Here is a 24,596-nt window from a genome sequence, read left to right as displayed (position 1 = left end):
AATAAACCCTCACAGTCCATCCCCAGACTGGCATTTAATACACAGTCACAATCCCTGCAAGGCTCTGCTCTTTAGGGCTGTTATAGAAGTTTCTAATCCCTTTTTCCTTCCAAGTACTCTCATCAAGGCATGGAAAGAATAAAGCAGAACAAGTTCCAATTAAAGCTTGGGGGATTTTTGACCCAACCAAACAGCAGACCTGCTTTGAGCTGCTGGGGCTCTTCCCTCCTGTCTCCTTTGATGGAATGGAAATCCACACGTGGAGACTGGCCAAGGGAGCAACCAGCAACTTGCTGGTGCAAAATGGTCTGAAGATTGTGTGCCCCTAAGAGGCAGGGGTTGTGTACACCTAATCTCTTCATCATCAGTTCCTAAGTGGCCTATTCTGAATACAATCAATGGAAACTACAGGAAGGAGTTATTCATATGGGCCTTCTCAGGTATCAAACAAAGAAGTTATAGCTTCTGACTTCTGACCCACCAGGCATCCATCAATCACAGCTTCCCCAGAAGGAGTTCACTTCCCTCAGCTCATCCCCAAAGAGCCATTCCCTGTGCACAACCTGAGCCACTCCTGGTAGGACTGCAATGCTGTTAGCTGGCTGTTTGAGAGACATAACCACTGCCCAAGCAATCACCACTCACTGTTCAGTCCCCCACCACTCCCATCCTGTCTGCAAAATTACAAATCTGTCACCCTCTCTGACTTGGCCAGCAACTGGCCCTCTCTCAGGATAGTGCTTAGCAGACACAGGGCTTTAACAGATGGCAAGACAATGACGCAGTTCAAAATCTAAATGTGATGCCACAAGAGCAGAGCAGCGCAGATTTGGTAACAAACTCAGTGGAAAACATTACAACTGTGGAATCAATAAAGCATAGCTGAAAAAATAAATTAAATGTACTCCCCTCATACAGTGGGGAGTGGGTGTACTTTGTTGAAGGATGAAATAACAGGCTTACTTCTCCAGAATGTTGCAGTTCCTGTAGGACTTCTTCACATGTTTCCCATTTCCCTGCTAATTGCAAAGCAGTATTAATCAGTAAATAGCTCTGCATACAACATACCAAGCATTGAGAATTAAAAGATGTAGTAGATAGATTTCATTCAAGTAGTTATGCTTCACATACAATCAGCTGTTTCTTGTAGAGGTAATGTACCACAGCTAAAAATGAGGACTAAAACTGTCTTAAACACAGTCTGATTTTGCACCTTGCTGCTTTGCTGAAAGTGAAAGCATGCATGAAAGGATTAAGTAATTGAATCATCTATCACTATCAATATCCAGAGAAGACAGGCTGAAACACAAGACTAGGGAACTTCTGAGATCAAATCAGGATAACTGAAAAGAAAAGCTCAAAAATTAATTTGAGAAACTATATCAAGATTTCTTCCCCTTTTTATGAGTTTGTTAACTCAAAAGTGTTTAAAATACCAGCATATCACAAACATCGTGTCTCCTTCATATCAACCTACATGAAATTATGCCTTTGGCTCTTGAATTTTTTGATAACCAACCAATATACCACATGATGGACAAGTGCCTACACACAGTGTGAGGGATTCTCATAGAAAACACTAAAAACACATTACATATTTCAGCATTTAAACCATTTATCAGGTCTCCTCTCTGCCTGAAATTAGAGGCAAAGAGTACCACAGTGATTATTACACACCCAGCTCTGGTGTTTGCTCTGCTGTCTCTCACCATCTGAGAGTGACACTGAATCACCCCAGATGATGCAACAGCACTAAGAAAGTTATCATGTAGGATTTATTACCTATGCTCCCATAAATCATTCTGGGTTATACATGAAGTAACTGAAAAAGATGGCAAATGTAGAGATACGGACAAGTAGAGCACTGTTCCCTTGTCCCAAGGGAAAGCCACATTATGTCATTTTAGGTCATTTTAGTTTATTCAGGAAGTGAGTATGTTTCCTTGGAACAAAAGATTCAGGCCAAGAACCATGGACCTGAATTTCACTTAAACTCATTTTATAGGGAGCTTTCAAAATGCAGCTGAAGTATTGATCCCCTGTTACTCTTTCCCAAGAGTGTCTTTCTCAACAGCACCTATGGACCAGGCAAGGAGCAGACTCGACTGTGCAAAGAGACAGAGGGCAGGCATGGAGGGACCTGCTGGGGAAACTATGGAGACAGTGGTGATGGATGGAGCAAAAAGCTGCAGGGCAGCAGAATGTACAAGGGAAACTTCTTATTTATTGAAAGCTGTTGCTCAAGCTGTTACACAACTTGCACAAAAGCTGTTGCAGATAAAGTCTCCCCTGAATGAGAGATGGCCTCAGATCCAGTTTGCTTCTTTCTAGCCCAAGGCACAACTCATTCAAGACAGAGTGGATGTTACCCCTGTGAAATATTTAGCCTTTTTTTAGGACAGAAAAATAACAGCAACAAGGAACCCCCATTACACAGAAACCCTACAGCTAAAGGTATCAAACAGCATTTCCTCCCCACTCCTTCACACAGGCCCACTGACTCCATCCAAGATTACAGCAACAACAGCAAGGCCATGCTGATCTTCCGGATCTTGAAATTAGTTTCTGAAAACTGATGGTATCCCTAAGGTACTTTAGGGCCATGCACTCTGCAGGATTTGGGTAAATTACATTGTCTTTTAATTGATCTCCCTGACCAGGTGCATTCCCAGGGCACCTGGACACCAGACTCCCTCTATTCCCTCCCTAGGAAAGACAACCTTCCCTAAAAGATCCTTCTAGAGTACTGTAAACCCAGTTAAACTGCATGAGAGCAAGTAATTGAAATAGATTCCACATAACATTCAAAAATCAACCCTTAACTACAGATTGGGGTAATACCAAAAAGGTCAAAGACTGAGGCAGGTGAAATAATCTCACAGAAGACCCAGACACAACAGATTACAAAAGATCAGAGGGTTAAAAAATTGTTCAGGTCTGTTTTGACAAAACTTCTTCCACTCCCTCATCACAAAAAAATCTAGAACAGCTGATGCTGTAATTTACCAAGTTTATCAAGTATTGGCTTTTACTTTCTGGAGCTCTTCATCCCTACATCCACCCACACTACCCACAAAACTAAAATTTGTTCTGCAAACTCTAAATCCATAAAACAAAAGCTTTTTCAGGGCATTATTCCCGATGTATCACAAAGGTGTTTTGCATCCTCTCTGCAGCAGAAGCCTTAGAATATTACAGAGGAAAAACTACAGAAAAAAAAATAAATGTCCGTGTGATTAAAAAAAAAAAAAAAAAAAAAAAAGTAGAGTTCTTTGTTAAGTCCCAAATTCAACAACCTACATATGTGCCTAACTTCAGGAAGGGTGAAGGACTTGAGTAGCTATTTCAAGTTTTCAATGAGTTGAGGTCCTACACACACAGATTTCTTTCCTCTTCCTTTCAGAGATGTGACTTTTCTGAAGTTCCATGAGCATCTTTAAGTATTCAGCAGAAAACATACAGATCATAAAACAAGCTGAAATAATATCAGTAAGTTAAAACTTTTGATAATGTTTACCTCTGTTTAATTTTCAATGTACACAGAATGCCAAATCCTACTTGCTTTTCATATGCAATTAATCCTACCAAAATCCTTTGGGACTACTTCTGAAAGCAAAATGAGCAGGATTTAGTTTTTAATCCAACACCGACAGGAAAGGAAAATATGATACAGTGTTTTATCCCCAGCAAAGAACCCTGGCACTAAATCCCCCTGAGTGAGTAAAGCATCAGTGTGTATTCTGCAGCTAATCTGGCAACAGAGCAATCTTCTGTTTGTAATCTCTATTTTTGCCCAAATGACTATATAGAGGCAGATGGTCACACCAAAGGAGGACAGTTCTGGAAAGAAATCTCCCTCCCTGAGGAATAATTCACAAGACCAGTCTGGGGGCTGCCAAAGTAAGATCTTTTGCCAGGCAGCTGAATCACAGCACACTTAACACCTTCAGGTTCTGGCTTCTGTATCACATTCTTACCTCCTAGTAAATATAGCACTGAGGGGGAAAGAGCAAAAAGATATTTCTGTGACCAGATAGGGCTTTGAATGCTAATGGCTGGATGTTGATTTCAAGTTTTTATCATCCAAGGAAAGCTTTTCTGACTGCATTTCCTCCATCCATAGGATATGCCCTAGGTTACTGATTATCTGGGATCTCATCAAGTTTTCAAGGAAGATACTTGTTTCTTTCAGGCTGCAATGGCTCAAGCAAATAAAGTTTCTAAAACACAGGTCATACAAATCTGATTACAGCCAAGGGTTTTAATCTCCCTCATAATTTTCCACTGTGTTCTGACACCAATTAACAGGGCCTTCTTTCTTTAAACCAAGTGAGAAAATGAGGAATTTTAAGAATTTTTTTATGAAAATATGTGAGATAGTATTGCAACCTATAAATTTTTTTATTTGAATGCTAAATTTTCCTTTCTCTGAATTTTCAATATGCAAAAAATGCTTTTGATGAACAATAAATTAGTATCAAAAACCTTCAGGGCTGTCAGGTAGTAAGAGTGATTTTCCAACAGCAAGATGAAATCAAATGGTACTGTGATCAACAAGGTGAAGAGTTGACAGTTATGATTTTGATTAACTCAAGTTTCAGAATTAAAAATGGGTTTATAATAGTGAAAGTCTTCTTACCTGTTTTGCTTGTCTGCAGACCAAATGAGACATCACTTCTTTCAGGCATTTATACTTGGCTGAGATACATTCTTCATAAGCTTGAGGGCTAAGGAAAAAAGTTTGAATCTACATTTTAAAATACCCGATTACATTTCATCCTACAAATCATAAAATCTGCAAGCTTGGAATCACAAAGTATCTGTGCTATATTCTCAGTGAATAGCTTGAGAACATTTCAGCTCTTTTGTCCTCTGTCCCTAGTGATAATAAATATAAAGTTTCCAGTGCTAGATTTGGTTGCTTGCTAGACTTAAACTGCTCTGTTAGGATTTCCAAATTACATAAGCGGAGAGAGTTTCTGAAACATGGCTTCAGGGAAAAATCACAGCTACAAAGTGTTACTAGATTTAAGAACTAAAGAATTACCAGCTATTTAACTTCAGCAGAAGAAGCAGAAATAAGTAAGATGTCCAACACCCTTGGCAGTAAAACAACAGTCAGCTTCTTATTTGCATGGAGCTGCTTTATACCTCGTCAGGTGTTTGGGGTCAGACCAGCTGAGTCAGTGATTACTGAATGGCACCAAGTCAGACTGGCATCAGACTGACTTCTACTGGGCACACACATGAACAATTCCATCTGACTTCCAGACCTACCAGAAAACTGTCTCATGACTGAACCTGGCCCTACAGGCCTCAGTCAGTGACAAAAACCTATCCAAAAAAAGTGATGGAAAGGATGAATGAAAGGAACTCCATCTGAAAGGAACTCTGTTTCAGAGCTGGGAAAGTAATATTAAAATTACATTTAAAATGTCCCTAAGATAACATTAATTGCTGCAGTATGTCTCACTCCAGTGCCTTACCATGCTTGGAAAAGTTGGAAGAGATAAAACATACTCCTCTGGATTCAGGCAGACCATTTTAGAGAGGATTCAGGAAAGCTGAACAACTTGAGTAAAATTACCAAGGGAAACAGAGCCAGGAATAAAACTCGGGTCTGCTGACTTGTAGCTGTCTACTCACCACTTAGCTATTGCATGTAATGTGTGGGAAGGGAAATGGCACATTGCATTTAGGATGTCAGAATGTACTCCTACAAAGGTAAATGATTCATAAAACTCTGTACCAACGAACACTTCCCTGCATCTACAATCAACTATGTTTAAACATTTAACACAATGGCACCACTCACTTCCAAGTCACAGTTCTCAAGAAGGAAGAACATTCAAGGTGATTTTCTCTGTTTGCTAAGAGCATCTGATGCCCATCTGTTGAGATCTGTTTTGACAGAATTTAATTCCTGCAGGTTTGTTTTTTTTTTTTTTTTTTTTTTGTGTTAACTTTTTTATAATGCGCTCCATCTCACTTCTCTTAAAAGCACAATCCTAATCATGATGCATTCAGGTAGTCATGGACTTGTCTGTTCACTAAAGATTTAAAAATAGAAAACATAGAGAATGAACTGGCAAATTCTAAATCTAAATCTAAATAAATATGAACAGTGAAGGTTATTTCCTTTCTACAAAGCATGCGGGAAAAAGCTGGGGATATTGAAAAACACAGTTACAAAAGAAACAAAGAACAAAGGAGAAACAGTGCAGACATAAAGGGTACACCCATCCATATACTGAATACTACAGCAATTTTTCATTGTTTCATCCCACAAACCAGACAAGAAGAACAGACATAAAGAACAACAAAGATGCTCAGAGGTCTTCCTACAGAACAGGGTAAGAGATCAGGACTCTTCAGTTTAGAAAATAGGTAACAAGAGGTTCACAACACTGCAAACATTGCAAAGAGAATTAGTAGCTTCCCACAATACCAGAATGACAGAAAACCCAACAGTGTAAAATGCAAATCACAAAGAAGTTCTTTCTCACAGTAATCAGAAGTGTGAAGAAGTATTCACCACAGGATCATTGAGAAAGTATAGAGGGGTTCAAATTTAGACTCGATACAGTCATAAAAGACTGGTTCACCAGCAACTTCCAAAGAAATCTCTAAATTACCGACTGAGTTCAGGAAGATAAACCATGGAAAGGGCACTCAGATGATGTTTTGTGATCTTGCTCTGAAAGACTCTGCTATACTGGCCATCATAGGTAGTACAAGTTTAAATGGACTTTATATACAAACCAGCATAAAAGTTCCTCTGTTTTCAGTCTAAAGGCTTTAAACATTTCTAGAACTGGAATTAACAGGATTGTCATGAAAAGCCAAAAACTATTAAAGCTATTAACAAACTTTGGACAAGTAGATGGAACTCAGGTAATTAAATAGATTTCAATAACTGCCAAAAAATCTACACAGTCTGGCAGAAGTAGTCTAATAGAAGTTAGCATTTCCTTAGAAAACTGAGAGAATTCCTGCTCCTTATGTGACCACGTTCATGTAGATCATTATATAGGAAACAATAAGAAAATAAACTGAACTGTGTGCAGACCATAACAACCACTAGAAAAACTTGTAATGTTAATTTCTTTTTCTATAAACGCAGGAAGGAAATAAATTTGTTACTAGAGAACTACAGGTCTTTATCTTGCTAACCACCTTTATCTGATCTAAGAATGCCTCCTCTGTTCACAGCTGGATCTTTTTAAGCAGAACCTGAATTCTACATATCTGCTGCAGAAATTCTCCAAGAGCCAGTAAAAGCCATTTTCAGAGAGCCATCTCGTTCCTCTTCAAAACAAGTGAATCTACAGCAGCTGTGAAAAGTGAAGAATGCTTCCTATCACCTTTGTATCACAGCTTTCTGACAGCATCAGTGACAAAATCTGGCACACAATCTTCTCCTAAATTAATACTAGACATGGAAGTAGACATCCATGGAGAAAAAGCAAAAGTTCTTTAAATGCAGCATCACAGTATTCCCCACATACCCTGGGGATAATCTATATGAGGCATCCCAAGCAGTAGCAAGGCCATGCCCTAAAGAAATCTGGATTAAAGTATGCTTTGTGCATAGAACATTCTAAATGTATTCCTAGCTCAAGGTTAAATACTGTTTCTTTCTAAATATCACCCATGAATTAAGATCACATTATGATATCTGTATCTTCTATTTCAAAAAAAAGTATTTTCATCAGAGATCCCCAGAAGCTGGGTACAGCTAATCAAATTAACCTTGAATGACTTTCCATCTGTGCCCAGCACAACTAACTAAACAGAGGAGGCAGGAGCAGCCTGGGGGAGCAGCCTAGCCGGTTCTTTCCAACTTCCAAACCCACCAACAGCTTGTTTGGCTTGTTAGAAGAAAAAGCTGTTTGTACAGCCATGCCTAAAGACTGCTGGGTTCAGGCCTGCCATCTTTATATTTCAAGCTAAACCTGTATGGCCTGTACCACTCTGTCCCCAGGTTTTGTGTTAGGAGTAGAAAAAGCTGGGAAACACAGGGATTTGAAATGCAATCTCAATTTGCCCAGTGGAGGTAATGGTCATATGAGAGAAAACCATTTGGTTATTTCACTGCTCAGCCCAAGCAGTTCTGCAGCATCAATTTCTGCAGCGAGGCTGAATGAATGCTTCCTTCTGCAGGAGCTTGTGTAAACAGAGATACTGTAACCAATCTCACCTCAACACGAGGGAGAATCTCTGGCAGCTTTTCATTTTATCAAGTAATAAGAAATCTTTCAAATTCTCCACTCAGGAATCACTTCAGTCAAGTTGATTACCAAAGTAATTCTCTTAATTTGCAAGTTTAGTGCAGAGCAGAGCCTGCAGAAAACAGCTCAAATACCTGCAAACAAGATTTTTTTTTTTCAGTTATGCAGAGATGTCTGCCTTGATTCCCAGTGATAATTTGTGGGTGCACAATGTTGCTGCCTTATAAATAACACAACTATTTCCATTCAGGAGTCTGTTCCCCACACTGAAACAATGTCACTAATAACTCTCACAGTTTGTAGGCAAGAGCTGATATCCCCCCTTATTCAGAATATACCTTCACTGCCATACATATGTGCAAGACAAAATGTTACCCAAGCACTTTTTAAAGGTGAAAAAACAGCTGTTTAAGAAGCAAGAGTGACTTCACCAAACTAAATATAATATGAAAAATCTAAGGATGGGAGGAAGAGGGAGGAGGATAACACACAAACAAACCCCAAAACAGCAAAGAATGTCTTCCAATGCCTCCCTGTTCCTTCCCAATCTCAAGTAATGCTGCTTGTTCAACATGAATAAAACAAAATAAATTTCTCTCCATATGGTCTCTTTAAAATGAGATCTAAAAATAGACAGACAGCCATCAAGAAGGCTTAAACAATTTTATCAGTGCTTGATTTATTTCAGCTTTCTGCTCTCTCTGGTCACAATTCAGCGCAACCCATAAATAAGTTAGGCTGGTAAAGGAGATTGAATTTTTGAGGCCAGAACAGTAATTGAGGAATTGAACAGCCTGGAGGTTGAAATATCTCCTGGGATATAAGCCTTTGGACCTATTAGCAGCTGTCTATTGCTTTTCCAGCCATGGATACCTATGACCACGTCAACATATGGAACTGATTTAAGGTTCTTTCTGTCACACACAGACAAATCTCGTATGTTTGCTGGGCTCCACCGTGCTGTTACTGTGAAGAAAGAATATCTCAGGAAAACCTCTGACTAAAAAATCTCAGAACTACGGGAAAGCCCAATTTCCTATGAAGAAAGTCTGCATCAGCTCAGCATGATTTGATTATACAGAAAGCTGTATTTTACACTTTTTCCACACTGTATTAGCACGTGTAAAGGAAAGACTGAAAGTGAAGCCTGAAAGAAGGAATTTGCATTTTTTTCTTAAAAGCCAAACAAGCAAAACCAAAACCCCACCATCACCCGCCATTCTTTCAGTCATTCCCTCAGGATCAAACTTCGAGCAGAAAACCTCCATAGACAACCAGATAAAGAAGCAAGGATTGCAATCCCAACCCCCGACCAAAGGCAAAAATAAGTATCTCCAGGCCTTCCGCTGCATGAAGACGTGGAACAGGCCAGGCCTGCGGTGGGCCCGAGCCTCCCGTGAGGCAGCGGGGCTGTTGTGGGGCAGCCGTGAGGGCTTTAGCTCAGCCGCAGCCTGCCCAAAGGCCGGGGGCCGGCCCGGGGCTGCCCCATCGCGGCTCCTCCGCCGCGTGTGGGGCCACGGCCGAATCACAGCTCAAAGTGCAGAAACTGGCACCGCACAGCTCAAAGTGCAGGAATCGGCACCGCACAGCTCAAAGTGCAGAAACTGGCACCGCACAGCTCAAAGTGCAGGAATCGGCACCGCACAGCTCAAAGTGCAGGAATCGGCACCGCACAGCTCAAAGTGCAGAAACTGGCACCGCACAGCTCAAAGTGCAGAAACTGGCACCGCACAGCTCAAAGTGCAGGAATCGGCACCGCACAGCTCAAAGTGCAGAAACTGGCACATCACAGCTCAAAGTGCAGGAATCGGCACCGCACAGCTCAAAGTGCAGAAACTGGCACATCACAGCTCAAAGTGCAGAAACTGGCACCGCACAGCTCAAAGTGCAGAAACTGGCACCGCACAGCTCAAAGTGCAGGAATCGGCACGGCACAGCTCAAAGTGCAGGAATCGGCACCGCACAGCTCAAAGTGCAGAAACTGGCACATCACAGCTCAAAGTGCAGAAACTGGCACGGCACAGCTCAAAGTGCAGAAACTGGCACATCACAGCTCAAAGTGCAGGAATCGGCACCGCACAGCTCAAAGTGCAGGAATCGGCACCGCACAGCTCAAAGTGCAGAAACTGGCACATCACAGCTCAAAGCGCAGAAACTGGCACCGCACAGCTCAAAGTGCAGGAATCGGCACCGCACAGCTCAAAGTGCAGAAACTGGCACCGCACAGCTCAAAGTGCAGGAATCGGCACCGCACAGCTCAAAGTGCAGAAACTGGCACATCACAGCTCAAAGCGCAGAAACTGGCACCGCACAGCTCAAAGTGCAGGAATCGGCACCGCACAGCTCAAAGTGCAGAAACTGGCACCGCACAGCTCAAAGTGCAGGAATCGGCACCGCACAGCTCAAAGTGCAGAAACTGGCACCGCACAGCTCAAAGTGCAGAAACTGGCACGGCACAGCTCAAAGTGCAGAAACTGGCACCGCACAGCTCAAAGTGCAGGAATCGGCACCGCACAGCTCAAAGTGCAGGAATCGGCACCGCACAGCTCAAAGTGCAGAAACTGGCACATCACAGCTCAAAGTGCAGAAACTGGCACCGCACAGCTCAAAGTGCAGGAATCGGCACCGCACAGCTCAAAGTGCAGAAACTGGCACATCACAGCTCAAAGCGCAGAAACTGGCACATCACAGCTCAAAGTGCAGGAATCGGCACCGCACAGCTCAAAGTGCAGAAACTGGCACCGCACAGCTCAAAGTGCAGGAATCGGCACCGCACAGCTCAAAGTGCAGAAACTGGCACCGCACAGCTCAAAGTGCAGAAACTGGCACCGCACAGCTCAAAGTGCAGGAATCGGCACCGCACAGCTCAAAGTGCAGAAACTGGCACATCACAGCTCAAAGTGCAGAAACTGGCACGGCACAGCTCAAAGTGCAGGAATCGGCACCGCACAGCTCAAAGTGCAGGAATCGGCACCGCACAGCTCAAAGTGCAGAAACTGGCACATCACAGCTCAAAGTGCAGAAACTGGCACCGCACAGCTCAAAGTGCAGAAACTGGCACCGCACAGCTCAAAGTGCAGGAATCGGCACCGCACAGCTCAAAGTGCAGAAACTGGCACCGCACAGCTCAAAGTGCAGGAATCGGCACCGCACAGCTCAAAGTGCAGAAACTGGCACCGCACAGCTCAAAGTGCAGAAACTGGCACCGCACAGCTCAAAGTGCAGAAACTGGCACATCACAGCTCAAAGTGCAGGAATCGGCACCGCACAGCTCAAAGTGCAGGAATCGGCACCGCACAGCTCAAAGTGCAGAAACTGGCACATCACAGCTCAAAGCGCAGAAACTGGCACCGCACAGCTCAAAGTGCAGGAATCGGCACCGCACAGCTCAAAGTGCAGAAACTGGCACCGCACAGCTCAAAGTGCAGGAATCGGCACCGCACAGCTCAAAGTGCAGAAACTGGCACATCACAGCTCAAAGCGCAGAAACTGGCACCGCACAGCTCAAAGTGCAGGAATCGGCACCGCACAGCTCAAAGTGCAGAAACTGGCACCGCACAGCTCAAAGTGCAGGAATCGGCACCGCACAGCTCAAAGTGCAGAAACTGGCACCGCACAGCTCAAAGTGCAGAAACTGGCACGGCACAGCTCAAAGTGCAGAAACTGGCACCGCACAGCTCAAAGTGCAGGAATCGGCACCGCACAGCTCAAAGTGCAGGAATCGGCACCGCACAGCTCAAAGTGCAGAAACTGGCACATCACAGCTCAAAGTGCAGAAACTGGCACCGCACAGCTCAAAGTGCAGGAATCGGCACCGCACAGCTCAAAGTGCAGAAACTGGCACATCACAGCTCAAAGCGCAGAAACTGGCACATCACAGCTCAAAGTGCAGGAATCGGCACCGCACAGCTCAAAGTGCAGAAACTGGCACCGCACAGCTCAAAGTGCAGGAATCGGCACCGCACAGCTCAAAGTGCAGAAACTGGCACCGCACAGCTCAAAGTGCAGAAACTGGCACCGCACAGCTCAAAGTGCAGGAATCGGCACCGCACAGCTCAAAGTGCAGAAACTGGCACATCACAGCTCAAAGTGCAGAAACTGGCACGGCACAGCTCAAAGTGCAGGAATCGGCACCGCACAGCTCAAAGTGCAGGAATCGGCACCGCACAGCTCAAAGTGCAGAAACTGGCACATCACAGCTCAAAGTGCAGAAACTGGCACCGCACAGCTCAAAGTGCAGAAACTGGCACCGCACAGCTCAAAGTGCAGGAATCGGCACCGCACAGCTCAAAGTGCAGAAACTGGCACCGCACAGCTCAAAGTGCAGGAATCGGCACCGCACAGCTCAAAGTGCAGAAACTGGCACCGCACAGCTCAAAGTGCAGAAACTGGCACCGCACAGCTCAAAGTGCAGAAACTGGCACATCACAGCTCAAAGTGCAGGAATCGGCACTGCACAGCTCAAAGTGCAGGAATCGGCACCGCACAGCTCAAAGCTCAGAGATTGGCACGGCACAGCTCAAAGAGCAGAAACTGGCACCGCACAGCTCAAAGTGCAGAAACTGGCACGGCACAGCTCAAAGTGCAGGAATCGGCACGGCACAGCTCAAAGTGCAGGAATCGGCACGGCACAGCTCAAAGTGCAGGAATCGGCACCGCACAGCTCAAAGCTCAGAGATTGGCACGGCACAGCTCAAAGTGCAGGAATCAGCACCGCACAGCTCAAAGAGCAGAAACTGGCACCGCACTCCTCCCTCGGGCGCTCGGCACCCCACACACTCGGAGTGGGCCGCGGCTCCCCAGCAGCGACGGCTCCCCCACACCTGCCCAGCAGCCAGGCTGGGACTGGGACAGTCACACACCGAAAGCACACGGGGACTTGGTGAGGGACATAGAGGGCACTCAGGGCAGCCTGGAACCCCTGCTCAGGGCCCTGGGCACAAGGAACTGAGGCTGGAAGTGAGGGAGCAGCCAAAACGTGTTAGCATGAGGCTGACCTCCCCATCAAAGAAAAAGCAGCGTTTAACTCGAAATCACTAAGAGACGGATTAAAAATGGAAAAGAGGAAATATGAGAAAAAGATGGTTACTAAATTACTATTAAAATACAAATTTTACAAACTTTTGTAGTCTGAAAAAAGAAAGAAAACAGCTATACATCTGGCTTTGTTTTGTAAGAAAAGATGACAGCAACTGAAACTGAAAAGCATTTGTTAAAAATTGGTTTTGACTATCACATTTGTTCTGATCGAGCCTATCAGCTTGTTTTGAAGAAAGGCTTCCCTGACTGCAAAGTGCAAACACAAAACAGCAATCGTTTGTTAGACCTGGTAAATGCCAAGAAGACAGGCAGTACAATGGAATTTAGCACTACCAGTTATTCATAAATAACTCTTCTGATTAAATATTCATACACCATCATAATCATTTCTCTTGTAAGTCTGTTCTCATTGGCACCCTGTGCTGTGCTCCTACTGGATCTCAGCACAGACAGGACTGGTGATTTGGATGTATGACACCAAACCAGGATCTCTTCTGAATAACAATGTGCTGCTCATAAAATGCCCTCTCTCCAACATGCCCTGGGGGAACAGTGGCAGGTCCTGCCTCCCCAGGGACTGGGCACAGCTCAGCCCCACTCACAGGAGGCAGATGAGGGTTTCCCGTTTGCCTATCCCCAAATTCCTCTGGCAAGCCACTGTCTGATCTAGGGCTGTGCAAGTGGGAAGAGGAATGCATTTCCTTCCTCCTGTTAGGCAGGATTTATCCATGACCACCAGGATACTGCTCAGTTGGACATTTTCTCTATAAGTCTTGTAAGCAAAATGCAAAATCTAAAGACATTTTATCTTAAACAAACAAAGAAAATAGATCTTCACCAAAGTGTCTTGAATAATAACAATTTCTATTAGAAATGTGGTTGGAGAGCAAGCCTCCTAAAAGAAAACCACCATTCCTCTGCAGCTCAGCAGCTCCCCATGAAGGTCTCTGCATGCAGTGGGTTTTGCAGAGATGTGCAGAATGATCACCAGCCCCATGTTGTTCAGCTGCAGCTCCTCCCCCCTCACCTTGTGCTCCAGTTGACAGACGAGAGAACGGGACACCACAGCAATTAAATTTTAAAAAAATCACAAGGGCGCCTTCTGACCAGGTGCTGCAAGCATGTTACTCATGACAAATTTTTTAAGCTCAACTACCTCCTACATACTACCAGGTAGTATGCCTTGTAGTATGTAGGAGGTACACAGCCAGCTGCAAGTCTCTGCTTCCCAGAGAAATGGCACTTTGGCAGAGCGATAACTCAGCACTAACTTCCACAGCCCTTGCTTGCAATTGTACCAGTACTGAGGCACACAGGCTGAGCAACTCATACAGCTGGCAGTGTTCAGGATTTATTTTGGAGAAAATTAAAACTCGGTACTTGCTGAACATCCTATCCTTAAAATTTAGTAAATAAAAAAAGTTGTATATAATACTATTTTTAGATGAAGTATCCCACCTCAAGGATTAAGGACATCAAATACTACAATAGAAAGGGTCATTTGTTACACTACGACACGAAATAATTCACACACAGACGCTAGATGCAAAAGGGGAAAGAAAAGAACTTAAAAGAGAGATTTTCTTTTCTGACTCCATTATATACAGACTATCAAAAGTGAGAGTGGAGGATGAAATTGTCACCTCTCCAACCACACTGGTCAAACCAACAGTCTATCAATTCCCTCTCCACTCACAAAGAAGAATAAAAAACAATCATTATTTACATGAACACTGTGAGAAAATTCAGTAGAAATATGTAAACATCAGAAGGCATAAGAAACTTTTAGAACTTTAACACATTCTTGAGCTGAGAAGTTAATTAGTACATTTAAGTGAGGCTATAAATTAACATGCTGTGAGTATCTCCCTCCACAAGCCCAAGCATCTTGGTGTACATATAGCACATAATACACTGTATTTATACTGTACCATCTTAGTGATTTCACCCCAGTGACACACTTTCTGGCCAACTTACCATATGCTTTTCAGATGGTATTTATATTACAGTTTGCAGAGGAAATACAGCAAATTTTAAATTATGGCAAAATTTTAATTTCATTAAAATAAGGAATTCTATTTTTATTACTAGAATTCTCACTAAAATATGTCATTTTCTAAATATCTGAACATAACTCATAAATCAAGAGATAAAAAACTGAGTATAATGCCACTCCATGTCACACACTCCCCAAGACCCTTACATAAGTTTAAATATTATTCTTCTCTGAACTACACAACACACATGTGGGTGGTAGGTGTGAGGTTTTCCAGTGATTGCTATAGTACATATCCAAGTTTGGAATAGAACTACAAATTATTATTTTTGAGGATAACTAGCATAACATGACAGCAAATACTAGAAATGGCTTGAAAGCTTTCCTTGATCACAATATTGCAGATAAACTGCTGGCAGTTTAAAACAGTGCTGACACACTGAATAAGCACCACCACAATATGCAAAATACTTGTGATTTACCAGCATCTTTTCCATCAAAATAATCCTGGGAGTCAGGAAAAAACAGTCTCAAGTGTAATTTATTGAGCATTTCCATCTGCCTGATTAGACATTAGATTTGAATTTTGGTGGGTGAGGATGATAGCAGGGCCAACTCCAGACTAGGTGATACCACCATTACTGTTTTCCAAACCTAAGTCCTGCATCAATGTTATATTTGCCAGGTGTCAACTGCAATGGAATCCTGGGGTGGCTGACTTAAAAAGGAGATAAAACAAACATTATATTCTTCAAATTGAAAAATTTTCCCCAGGACAAGAATGAAAATAAGTCTGGACCACACTGGACTGATGAAAATTAATACATTCTGCCTTACACTGTAATCATTAAAACAGATTTTTATCTGCTTTTACCACTATGGAAGAACAACAGACATAATAAGAAAAGCTCAGGGCCAGTATATTTTATTATTTATTATTTAATTATTTGCATGAACGTGGAAAAGTTATCCAGAAAGAGTGTAACTTTCCAAGGAGCAGATGGTATCTCGAACAATAAAGCCTCATTCTCCATCCTGCTGACAAGCTTTTCTCAAATTGCAGAATTTTAAATACTGCCCAAACTAGTATCCATCCTATTATTTTTCATTAAAATATAATTCAAATTGTAAATGACCACTATTCATTAAAATGTACTTTTCTTCAATTCTAAGCACATTTTTGAATGATGTCAGGTGAGGCAGTAAAGAAGTGTTAACTGCTGAAGAGATATAAATAGTAAATAAAAGCTTTAAGAGTCTTCTTCCATAGGCACATCCTCTTGTAGCTTCTGCACCATTTTGTCCTCCAGCTGTTTTGGTGTACCTTCAAAAAGAAAAATCAAATTCAACATGTTTCTCTAAGCCCAAATACCTGATTTTCTCTGAACAATATACGCGTCTATTCCAGGTGAAACAGCCTAAATACATTGCTTGAAGAGTTGTTTATGAGCAAATCCATCAAGCTCAAAGGTATTTACTGCTAATCTCCATCTCTTAAACTTGTTTTAGCAGAAAAGCTGATGCTGGTTTTATGCAAAATCTAAAATGCAATCAAACCTGTGTTTTCATCTGCTATGACAAACTGATAGAGCTGTCAATACCTGGCAGAACCTTGCAAAGGACTACAAAACTTCATTACTTATTACAGATCAATGGCTTTCTCCCATTAGTTTTTAAATGAACATTTAAAGCCCTCCTGAATGCTGTGTTGGACAGCAAGAATGTTAACTCTCAATAAGATGACCAAAAAAGAAAAAATAAAGAAAAAGAAAAATCCAAGACAAAGATTTGATTCTGCTCTCTGCCCAGTCAAAATTGAAAAAAAAATTAAAAAGTGGGGGAGGACACATTAAACCAAAGTGTAAATATATCCTGACAAAAATCTAAGAAAAACCATAGAACAGACTTCTAATATCTAATAATGAAGAAAAAAAATCATAGGTATTTTTTATGAAACAAGAGCTAATGGAAATGTTTTTAACTCGTCTTCATTACTCTACTTAGTTAAGTGTATTTTTAAAAGTAAATAATTTATTTCAAATGTGACTTCACTGAAGGAACGGTATTTTCATATAAGTTCTACACAACTGACTGACAAATTCAAGCAGCAAAATTGAACTGCTGTATTTTATATCATTCAGTGGTAGAGGCTGTTCAGTTCAATTAACCAGTTCAAAGGGAAGACTTAGACAAATGCATCAGATAACAAACATGCAGTTCATGCAGCACCAGGTATTGAGAGCAATTTAAAACACTCAAGGAAGAGAAAGGATGAATGCAGGACTAGATAAATAAAAAGGTATACTTGATTCAGAACTAAGACACCACTTACATTTAGTGGCAAGAACTATTCTCCATATTCAACAGACAAATTAATTGTAAGACAAATGTACAGAATTATTGATCTGTAGAATGAGTCACTCATCCTAAAACTGTGTAGGCAAACCAGTAAATCAAGTTCTTACCTGCATGGGGAGCACGAAGAAGGTGGATATTCTGCTTGACTTCTTTGATGTCTTCTGCCTTCTGCAACTCTTTGCTCTTCTTTAATCTGGGAAAGGGGAAAATTAGATTTAATTACCTTCAAAGAGGAGATGTAGGCTTTCATTTTAATGCATGGTATCTCTCAGTAAAGTTATGTACAGGCTGTAAATAACCATGATTATAAGGAAATAAAGGAAAAAAGTATTTGAAAACCAATTCAAGAAAATACTGGATACAAAACCATAAGAAAATGCAGCACTGTACGAACTCCTATCAGAATTTTGTTAAAATTTAAGGCTCTGTATACAAACAAGTACTACATTACAGCTATTATCCTTGAGTGTCCGAAAGCTACGTTTCCTTGGACAGCCAATAACACTGGGTAGAGCTCACCCAGTGGGCTCTATTTTACCCCATCCCTTGGATGATTGTATATATACAAAGCAAATTACTCTTTAAAACTGCATCATCCCATTTCTGGAAAGGCTGTCTAAAACACACATGCAAGGGGTTCCCATCATACAGATAATTCTCACCTGTTCATAATAAATCTAGCTTGGCGTTTTTGCTTTATTTCCTCCACTCTCTTCATTGCATCCACTGAAATAAAGCAGAAGTTGTTTTAAATGTGCTTAATTCCCTGCAGCAGAAAATCCATGCTATTTTTGTAAAGCAGCTCTAAACAGTACTCCCATAATACCTAAATACCAGAGGCAACTCTTATACTATGTAGAGGAAATTCCTTCTCCAAACAGCAGGATAACAGAATGTTCTCTGTAGCAACTCTGATAACTTGTATTTTAAAACTTATTTATGCTTCCACTTTTGTGCCTACACATAATTTCTATAGTTAACCATCACTGCAAAAAACTACTTGAAAAAAGATGCAAGTTACCACCTTCTCCTTTGTGGTGCTCATTCACATGAATAAAGGCAGTTCTCCTATTTTATGGCAATTGATTCTATGAAACAAATTGATGTGGCATGAGCACAAACACAGAAAAATTGCATCATGTAAAAGGCTTACATTGGGAGCCTCTTAAAAAGCTGGAAGACCACTAAGGGGTTTTGAAGACAATAATTCAAAATAAAGGACTTGTGGTCCTCATTTTCAAACCAGTTTCTGAAAAAAAAACATCAAGTAAAACTCCACACCTGTTTACAACTCAACGCTAAGAATTTGGTCATGATTTCAATAATTTCAAACACAATCACTACGAGCTGTCAGTACTCTTAAGAAGTCTTCTGAAAACACATTCATGGTAAATAAAAAATTAATTTTTTTGGTTTTTTCCTATAAGGACTCACCAGTCTTGTTCCACAACTCTCTCTGGTATTTCACTGGTTCATTCCTACGTTTTTCAAATTCAAATGAATTATCCTGTATCAAGAAAAAGTAAATATAGACTATATGCAGAAGCTTATTTAGATCAATACATTCTTACTGTAGCAGTCATTCACATAACTGACTATTTTATTGGATTCTTTTCCCCCCTTTCAGAAGCTCAGTTCTTAGACCTGAACGATCATTAGAGAGAAATATGAGAAGGAAATCGAGTCAAGTGTTTGACCTGAAAGTGTCAGGAGCCACAGTGGTTTGTCTGAAGAGAACTATTTACCACAATATCACCCTCAGCTATTTTCTGTTTAGCAGGACAAAAGGAACAGAGAAAACCCATGTGGAATAGGAAATACAGAGCAGATGAGACAGGTGGAAGGCGAAATTGAAAACCTGTAGATTTGAAAGCATTTATTGCAGGATAAATAAGCTCAACTCAACAGCTTGTAATTTTGAAATGGTTTTTTAAAAATACTCCAAAAACCATTTCATTTTAAGAATACTGAGTCTAATTTGAAAATGTGAAATATTTCAGTCAATACCTCTGGCATTTGGGACAGCTGCCCAACCAATCCCCTCATTCCCATGAGCTGAAAATGAAAAAACAGTTTCCTGATCTTTTTTTTTTTTTTTTTTGCCAGGCACACTTAGCTTTATATCAGTTTTATCTGAGGACTTCTCCCGGCCCAAAGGTTGTTTTTCCTTGTGGTAAAGCTGCGTTACACAGCACTAAGTTCATATATTGGCTTTATTCTTAAAATACATTAGGTATCTCAAAATTGGAACATATTTTCACATATTTAGACATGTATAAAGTAATTTTAAATTCAGTTATTTTCAAAAACGTAATTCAACGTAGCCGAAAACAACTCAAAAGCAAGAAACACTGAAATTACTGAAGATGCTAATTAACCATGGCTTTTCAGAGTCACATTAAAATACAAAACCACATTCTTTCCCTTGAAAGATCCACAAAAGGCAGGAAATCACTCTATCAAAATGCTAACTAAGTTTTTAATATTCTGTAAAAAAATAGGTAATTAAGTCACAATAATTCTTGAATAAGGACTGGCCCATCAAATATGAATGTTTAATACTTGTACCACTGAAGCAACTTTGGTTTGAAATCACATCTGCGGTCTCATGCTGTTTTTCAAATGTTCCTATCTATGCAAAGACTTTTCCTACACATTGTAAGCTTTAAAAGACTTCACAGGTAAATATTTTCGGGGTCTACATACAGAGACTTGCTCAGGTACCTGGTAACTCAGATTATTTGTGCAGAAACACAACTATCAATTGTACACATACAAAGTGTAGAGGATTTATTGGTGGGAAAAAACGCCTTGGACTTGGGAGCCACCACGTGTTCCCAGAACACACACCTGATACACTTGCTTCCACCCCAAAGGTGGAAGATCCAGGTTTTAATCAAGTGCAATGAACAGCTCACTCTCAAGAAACTCTCACATTCTCTTCCACAATCCCTCTTCTCCCCAGCTCATTTCATTAAATGACAATGCTTTAAGGCACCTAGCCCAATCTGTGTGCCACAGGAAGAGCCATTTTAGTGTGCTAATGTAAAGTGGGAACCAGTTCAGCTTCTTACCACTGTCAGTTCTTTGCCAGCTGCTTTACGGAATGCTTTAGTCCATCTCATCTTTCTGGGATTTCGCTTCTTTTTAAAGTTTCTGTGGCATTTTGATTTGCAGAATCTAAATATCTTGAAGAAGGGGATGATAAAGAAGAAAAATCTTAGTAAAATCATGTTATTTGTGGCCCACTGCATGTGTGATACCAAACACTGAGGTTTCTCTAACAATACTGCTCATTAGAAATTATATTCAGTTTCCAAATGCCAGTATTTTTACAGAAAATACAGCTATTAACAAAAATAATTTCAAGCACTAATACTGTTTTTTCATTATAAAGTTATTTTCACAGCTACCAGGGTTAAGCACAAGTACTTACAATTAAGCTGATTATACATAAAATACACCTGAGTTTTAAGAGTTATCATCTGCAAAAATAACTATAAAACCAAACCTGTAGTATGAATAAACAATTTTCTACAGCTGCCAACACTTTTTAGATACAGTACCATCCTCAGAACAACAAAAAATCCTCACACCTCTCATACTGAATCCAACAAACAAAAACGTCTATTTTCTGGGATGCAGCCTTAAGCCCCAAAGATTACGCTGCAGGAGTCCTAAATGCACTAGTTAAGCCCTGGACTGAAATTACTGAAAGCTGTTAAAGCATATAACAAAACGTTTTAATTGGCCTTTTCCTTTTTGCCCTATTTTTCTATATATTCTACAGAATACCAGACTCTTCACTTAAAAACGGTCAGAATTACACGTTATTCATGAGGTTCTGAAAACCCTATTTTTCTACAGCCATATCCTCCTTCCCGTCTAATAGTAAATTCTAACAGAAATTAATAGAAAATATGGAACTTTTAGTTACAGCAATCACTTTCGTATAGTCTTTTTTTTTTTTATTTTTACAGTCTTCTACCACGTTTTTGCACCTCAGCTCAGGCACACCTGTCGTGCTGTTTTGCCTTTTCACAGGTTATCTGTTCACAAGTGATCTTTTTAGGAGCACGGCCCTCGTGGCCGTGGGGAGCGCACAGCCCGTGTGAGCGCGCACCCACCGCCGGCGCTGTGACTCATGCGAGCGGCACTGCGCGAGCGGCACTGCGCGCCCGCCATCCCTTCTGACGTCCGGGCCCGGGGAGGAAGCGATCTGCGCGAGCTTCGCTGCACGCTGCGGGCTCCGACGCCCCGCAGCAACGATAGGGAGCGCGGCAGAGGCTGGGGAGCGACACACGGCACTGTGTGTACACAGCTGTCAGGCCGGTGCAGGGCCGCAGTGCCGCGGCCGCGGGGTCACAGCGGAGCCCGCAGTCACGGCTCCTCCCGCAGCGCCCGCCCGCGGAGTCTGCAACCCGCACTGCCCAGAGCCGAACCTGCTGCCACCTGAAGCCAAAGTCTAAAATTAAAGGGTGAGGATTCTGTCTTGCTCTGCGAAGTGTATTATTTCTTACTAAAAACTGAAAACAAATAATTCAGCCCCCACTCTTGCCGACGGCCACAGCACCTGCCAAATTACGGCATCGCTCCAGGTCCTAATATTTAAATATCAGTAAGACATGGATTTCGCGGAGTCACAGAATAGTCAGAGTTGGAACGGACCCATGGACAACGAGGATTACTGACTCCAGCTCTTAAACAAATGGGCCGTACAGGGATCGAACCATAACCTCGGTGTTCTCAGCAGCGTGCTCTGACCAGCTGCGCTCATCTCGGGCTCCCGCCCGCCCTCACACCCGGCGGTGCGTGCGTACCCCGGCAGGGCCCGGCCCGGGACAGGGGCTCCGGCTCCGAGCGCCCCGCGTGAGGCGCGGCCGGCGACACCGAGCCCCGCCGGGGCCCGCCGGCACAGGCCGGGCCGGCGCAGGGAGCGGCCGCCAGCACTGCGGGGAGGGCGGTGCCGGTGCCGGTCGGGCGGTACCTTGCAGTCGTTGCGCACGAACATGACGCCGTGTCCCGGGTAGATGGGCCCCGAGCAGAAGTAGCACTTCTCGATGCGCATGGCGGCGGCGGCGCGGGCGGAAGCGCGGCCCAGCTGACCGGAGGCGGCGGCGCGGGGCGGGCGCGGCTCCCGCAGCGCTGCCGCAGCGCCCCCTGCCGGCCCCGAGCGGGCCCACACGGGCACGAGGCCCTGGCTTCTGTTTACAAAGGAAAATTTGTGTTCCAAGGGCGAGAAAAGAACGAACCGATACGAACATAAGGATAGACAGAGTAACCCAAGGAGAAGAAAGGGAGTTAGACATAGATTTTTAAGTCTGCAGTTGATTTACTGTAAAATTCAGGCAACACTTTCTGTGCTGTTTCCATATCTGTAAAATCCAAAATCTAAGCAAAATTTGAAGTCCTGTCTAAAACCAATGGTTCTGCACACCATATAGGTAGATGCCTATTACTCCTTCTGTTCTCTCTCCTAGAAGTTACCTGTTTATTGTGAAAGGACCTGAATCCTAGGTCCTGTACCTTCCAAATTGTTTGGAATTGGGAAGGTCTCTCTATTCTTCAACTGTAGAATGCTGTCCTAGCTCTGAGTCTGAAGTCCTCTTCACATAAATCTTTACCACCACAGTTCCTGCCTCTCCATTTAAAAGAAATCAACTACGTGAGTATCTGGTGAAAAATCCATGTGTTGAATTGCATGTGTTTCTAAAGCAGTATTTGCTTTCTGGTTTCTAGAACAACAAAAGAAAGGCAGTCAACTTGGTGCTGTATTAAGAAATATCAGAGGAAGAAAACTTGCTTTAGCACAGTGGAATCACCTTATCAGCACAGAGGCTGTCTCCAGTCTTTCTGAAAAGCAGATCTCAGCCGCGTCTGCTGCAGGAGAGCAGGGCTGGAGCACAGCAGTGGCCAGGCTGTTAATGGCTCTCACTGCACAGTGAGGGCTCTGAGGCTGTGACAGAGGATGGCAAACTGGGTGATAAGAGGAAACGGTAGAGACACAAACACAATCCAGTTTTATCAGGGAAGCTGTGAAGACAAGTTTACAGCTAGAGGAAAACCCAAATAGTAAACAAGTTTGCTTAGGTCCTGGGCTGTTCTCCATTTTCAATTTGCTTTGAGTTTCCTGCCTGTGTCATTTTTTTCCCCATGGGCTGTATTTATTTCACTTTTTCTGACAGAGCACTATGTTGTGAAGCATTTGGTGGCTTCTACAGTTTAAGCACTTTGAATTACAGACTGTCACCAATACATCCAGCATACAGGATGTGAGTGCACAGTGATAGTACAAGTATTTACCATTAAATTATCACTCCCAGCTCTTTTTTTTCACATCAAAGCACTAATCTCCTCTACAAGCCATTATGCTGTAGATTGGAAGTGCTTGTTCCTAACTAAAAGGCAATATAGGTTGAAGGTTGCTGGTGACAGAATCCAAATTATACAAAACCAATATGTACTTCTACTCCATTGATAGTTATTCACAGACAGAATTAGGTATCCAGGTGAAAAACAGCCTCACTGGAAGAAGAGATTTTGCAGCAAACCAAGTGGCTCGCTTGTTTTTGACACAGATTACTACACGAAGAACTGTTTCCCCAAACATCTCAACTCACTACTTTAAACTCATAGCAAAGCTCTGATCTGCAAGTATTTACATACTTGTACAAGTTTCCTAATAGAAGTAAAAGAACTGTCATACAGTCATATGAAAGAATAAACAACTGTCAGGCAAATGCACTTGTAGGGTCAGGTTCAGAGACATATAATCATATTGGGTAGAAGACACTTCTGGAGGTCATCTAGAGCAAAGCCCTGCTCACAGCAGAACAAATTAACACCAGGATCAAGGCCACATCCAGTTTAGTTTTTAGTGTCTTCAAAGACTCCATAACCTTCCTGAGCTCCTTTTCCAATTTCTGACCACTTGTATGGTGGCAATCTTTTCCTACTATTTAATCTTAATT

The 24,596-nt window shown here is 42.2% G+C and overlaps 1 protein-coding gene across 1 annotated transcript; it reads right to left on the bottom strand.

The window, feature by feature from the left end:
• Positions 1–16,176: 16,176 nt before the first annotated feature.
• On the bottom strand, positions 16,177–22,746 carry RSL24D1 (ribosomal L24 domain containing 1). The gene is made up of 6 exons (XM_053954985.1): positions 22,613–22,746; positions 20,700–20,813; positions 19,060–19,132; positions 18,288–18,351; positions 17,733–17,818; positions 16,177–16,591 (listed from the first exon to the last, which is right to left on the bottom strand). The coding sequence occupies exons 1-6, from the start codon at positions 22,691–22,693 to the stop codon at positions 16,518–16,520; spliced, it is 492 nt and encodes a 163-aa protein (XP_053810960.1). The 5' UTR covers positions 22,694–22,746; the 3' UTR covers positions 16,177–16,517.
• Positions 22,747–24,596: the final 1,850 nt, after the last annotated feature.

Source organism: Vidua chalybeata, chromosome 13 (assembly GCF_026979565.1).
Source record: "Vidua chalybeata isolate OUT-0048 chromosome 13, bVidCha1 merged haplotype, whole genome shotgun sequence".
Taxonomy (NCBI): Eukaryota; Metazoa; Chordata; class Aves; order Passeriformes; family Viduidae; genus Vidua; species Vidua chalybeata.
This window is presented reverse-complemented; position numbering and strand designations above follow the sequence as displayed.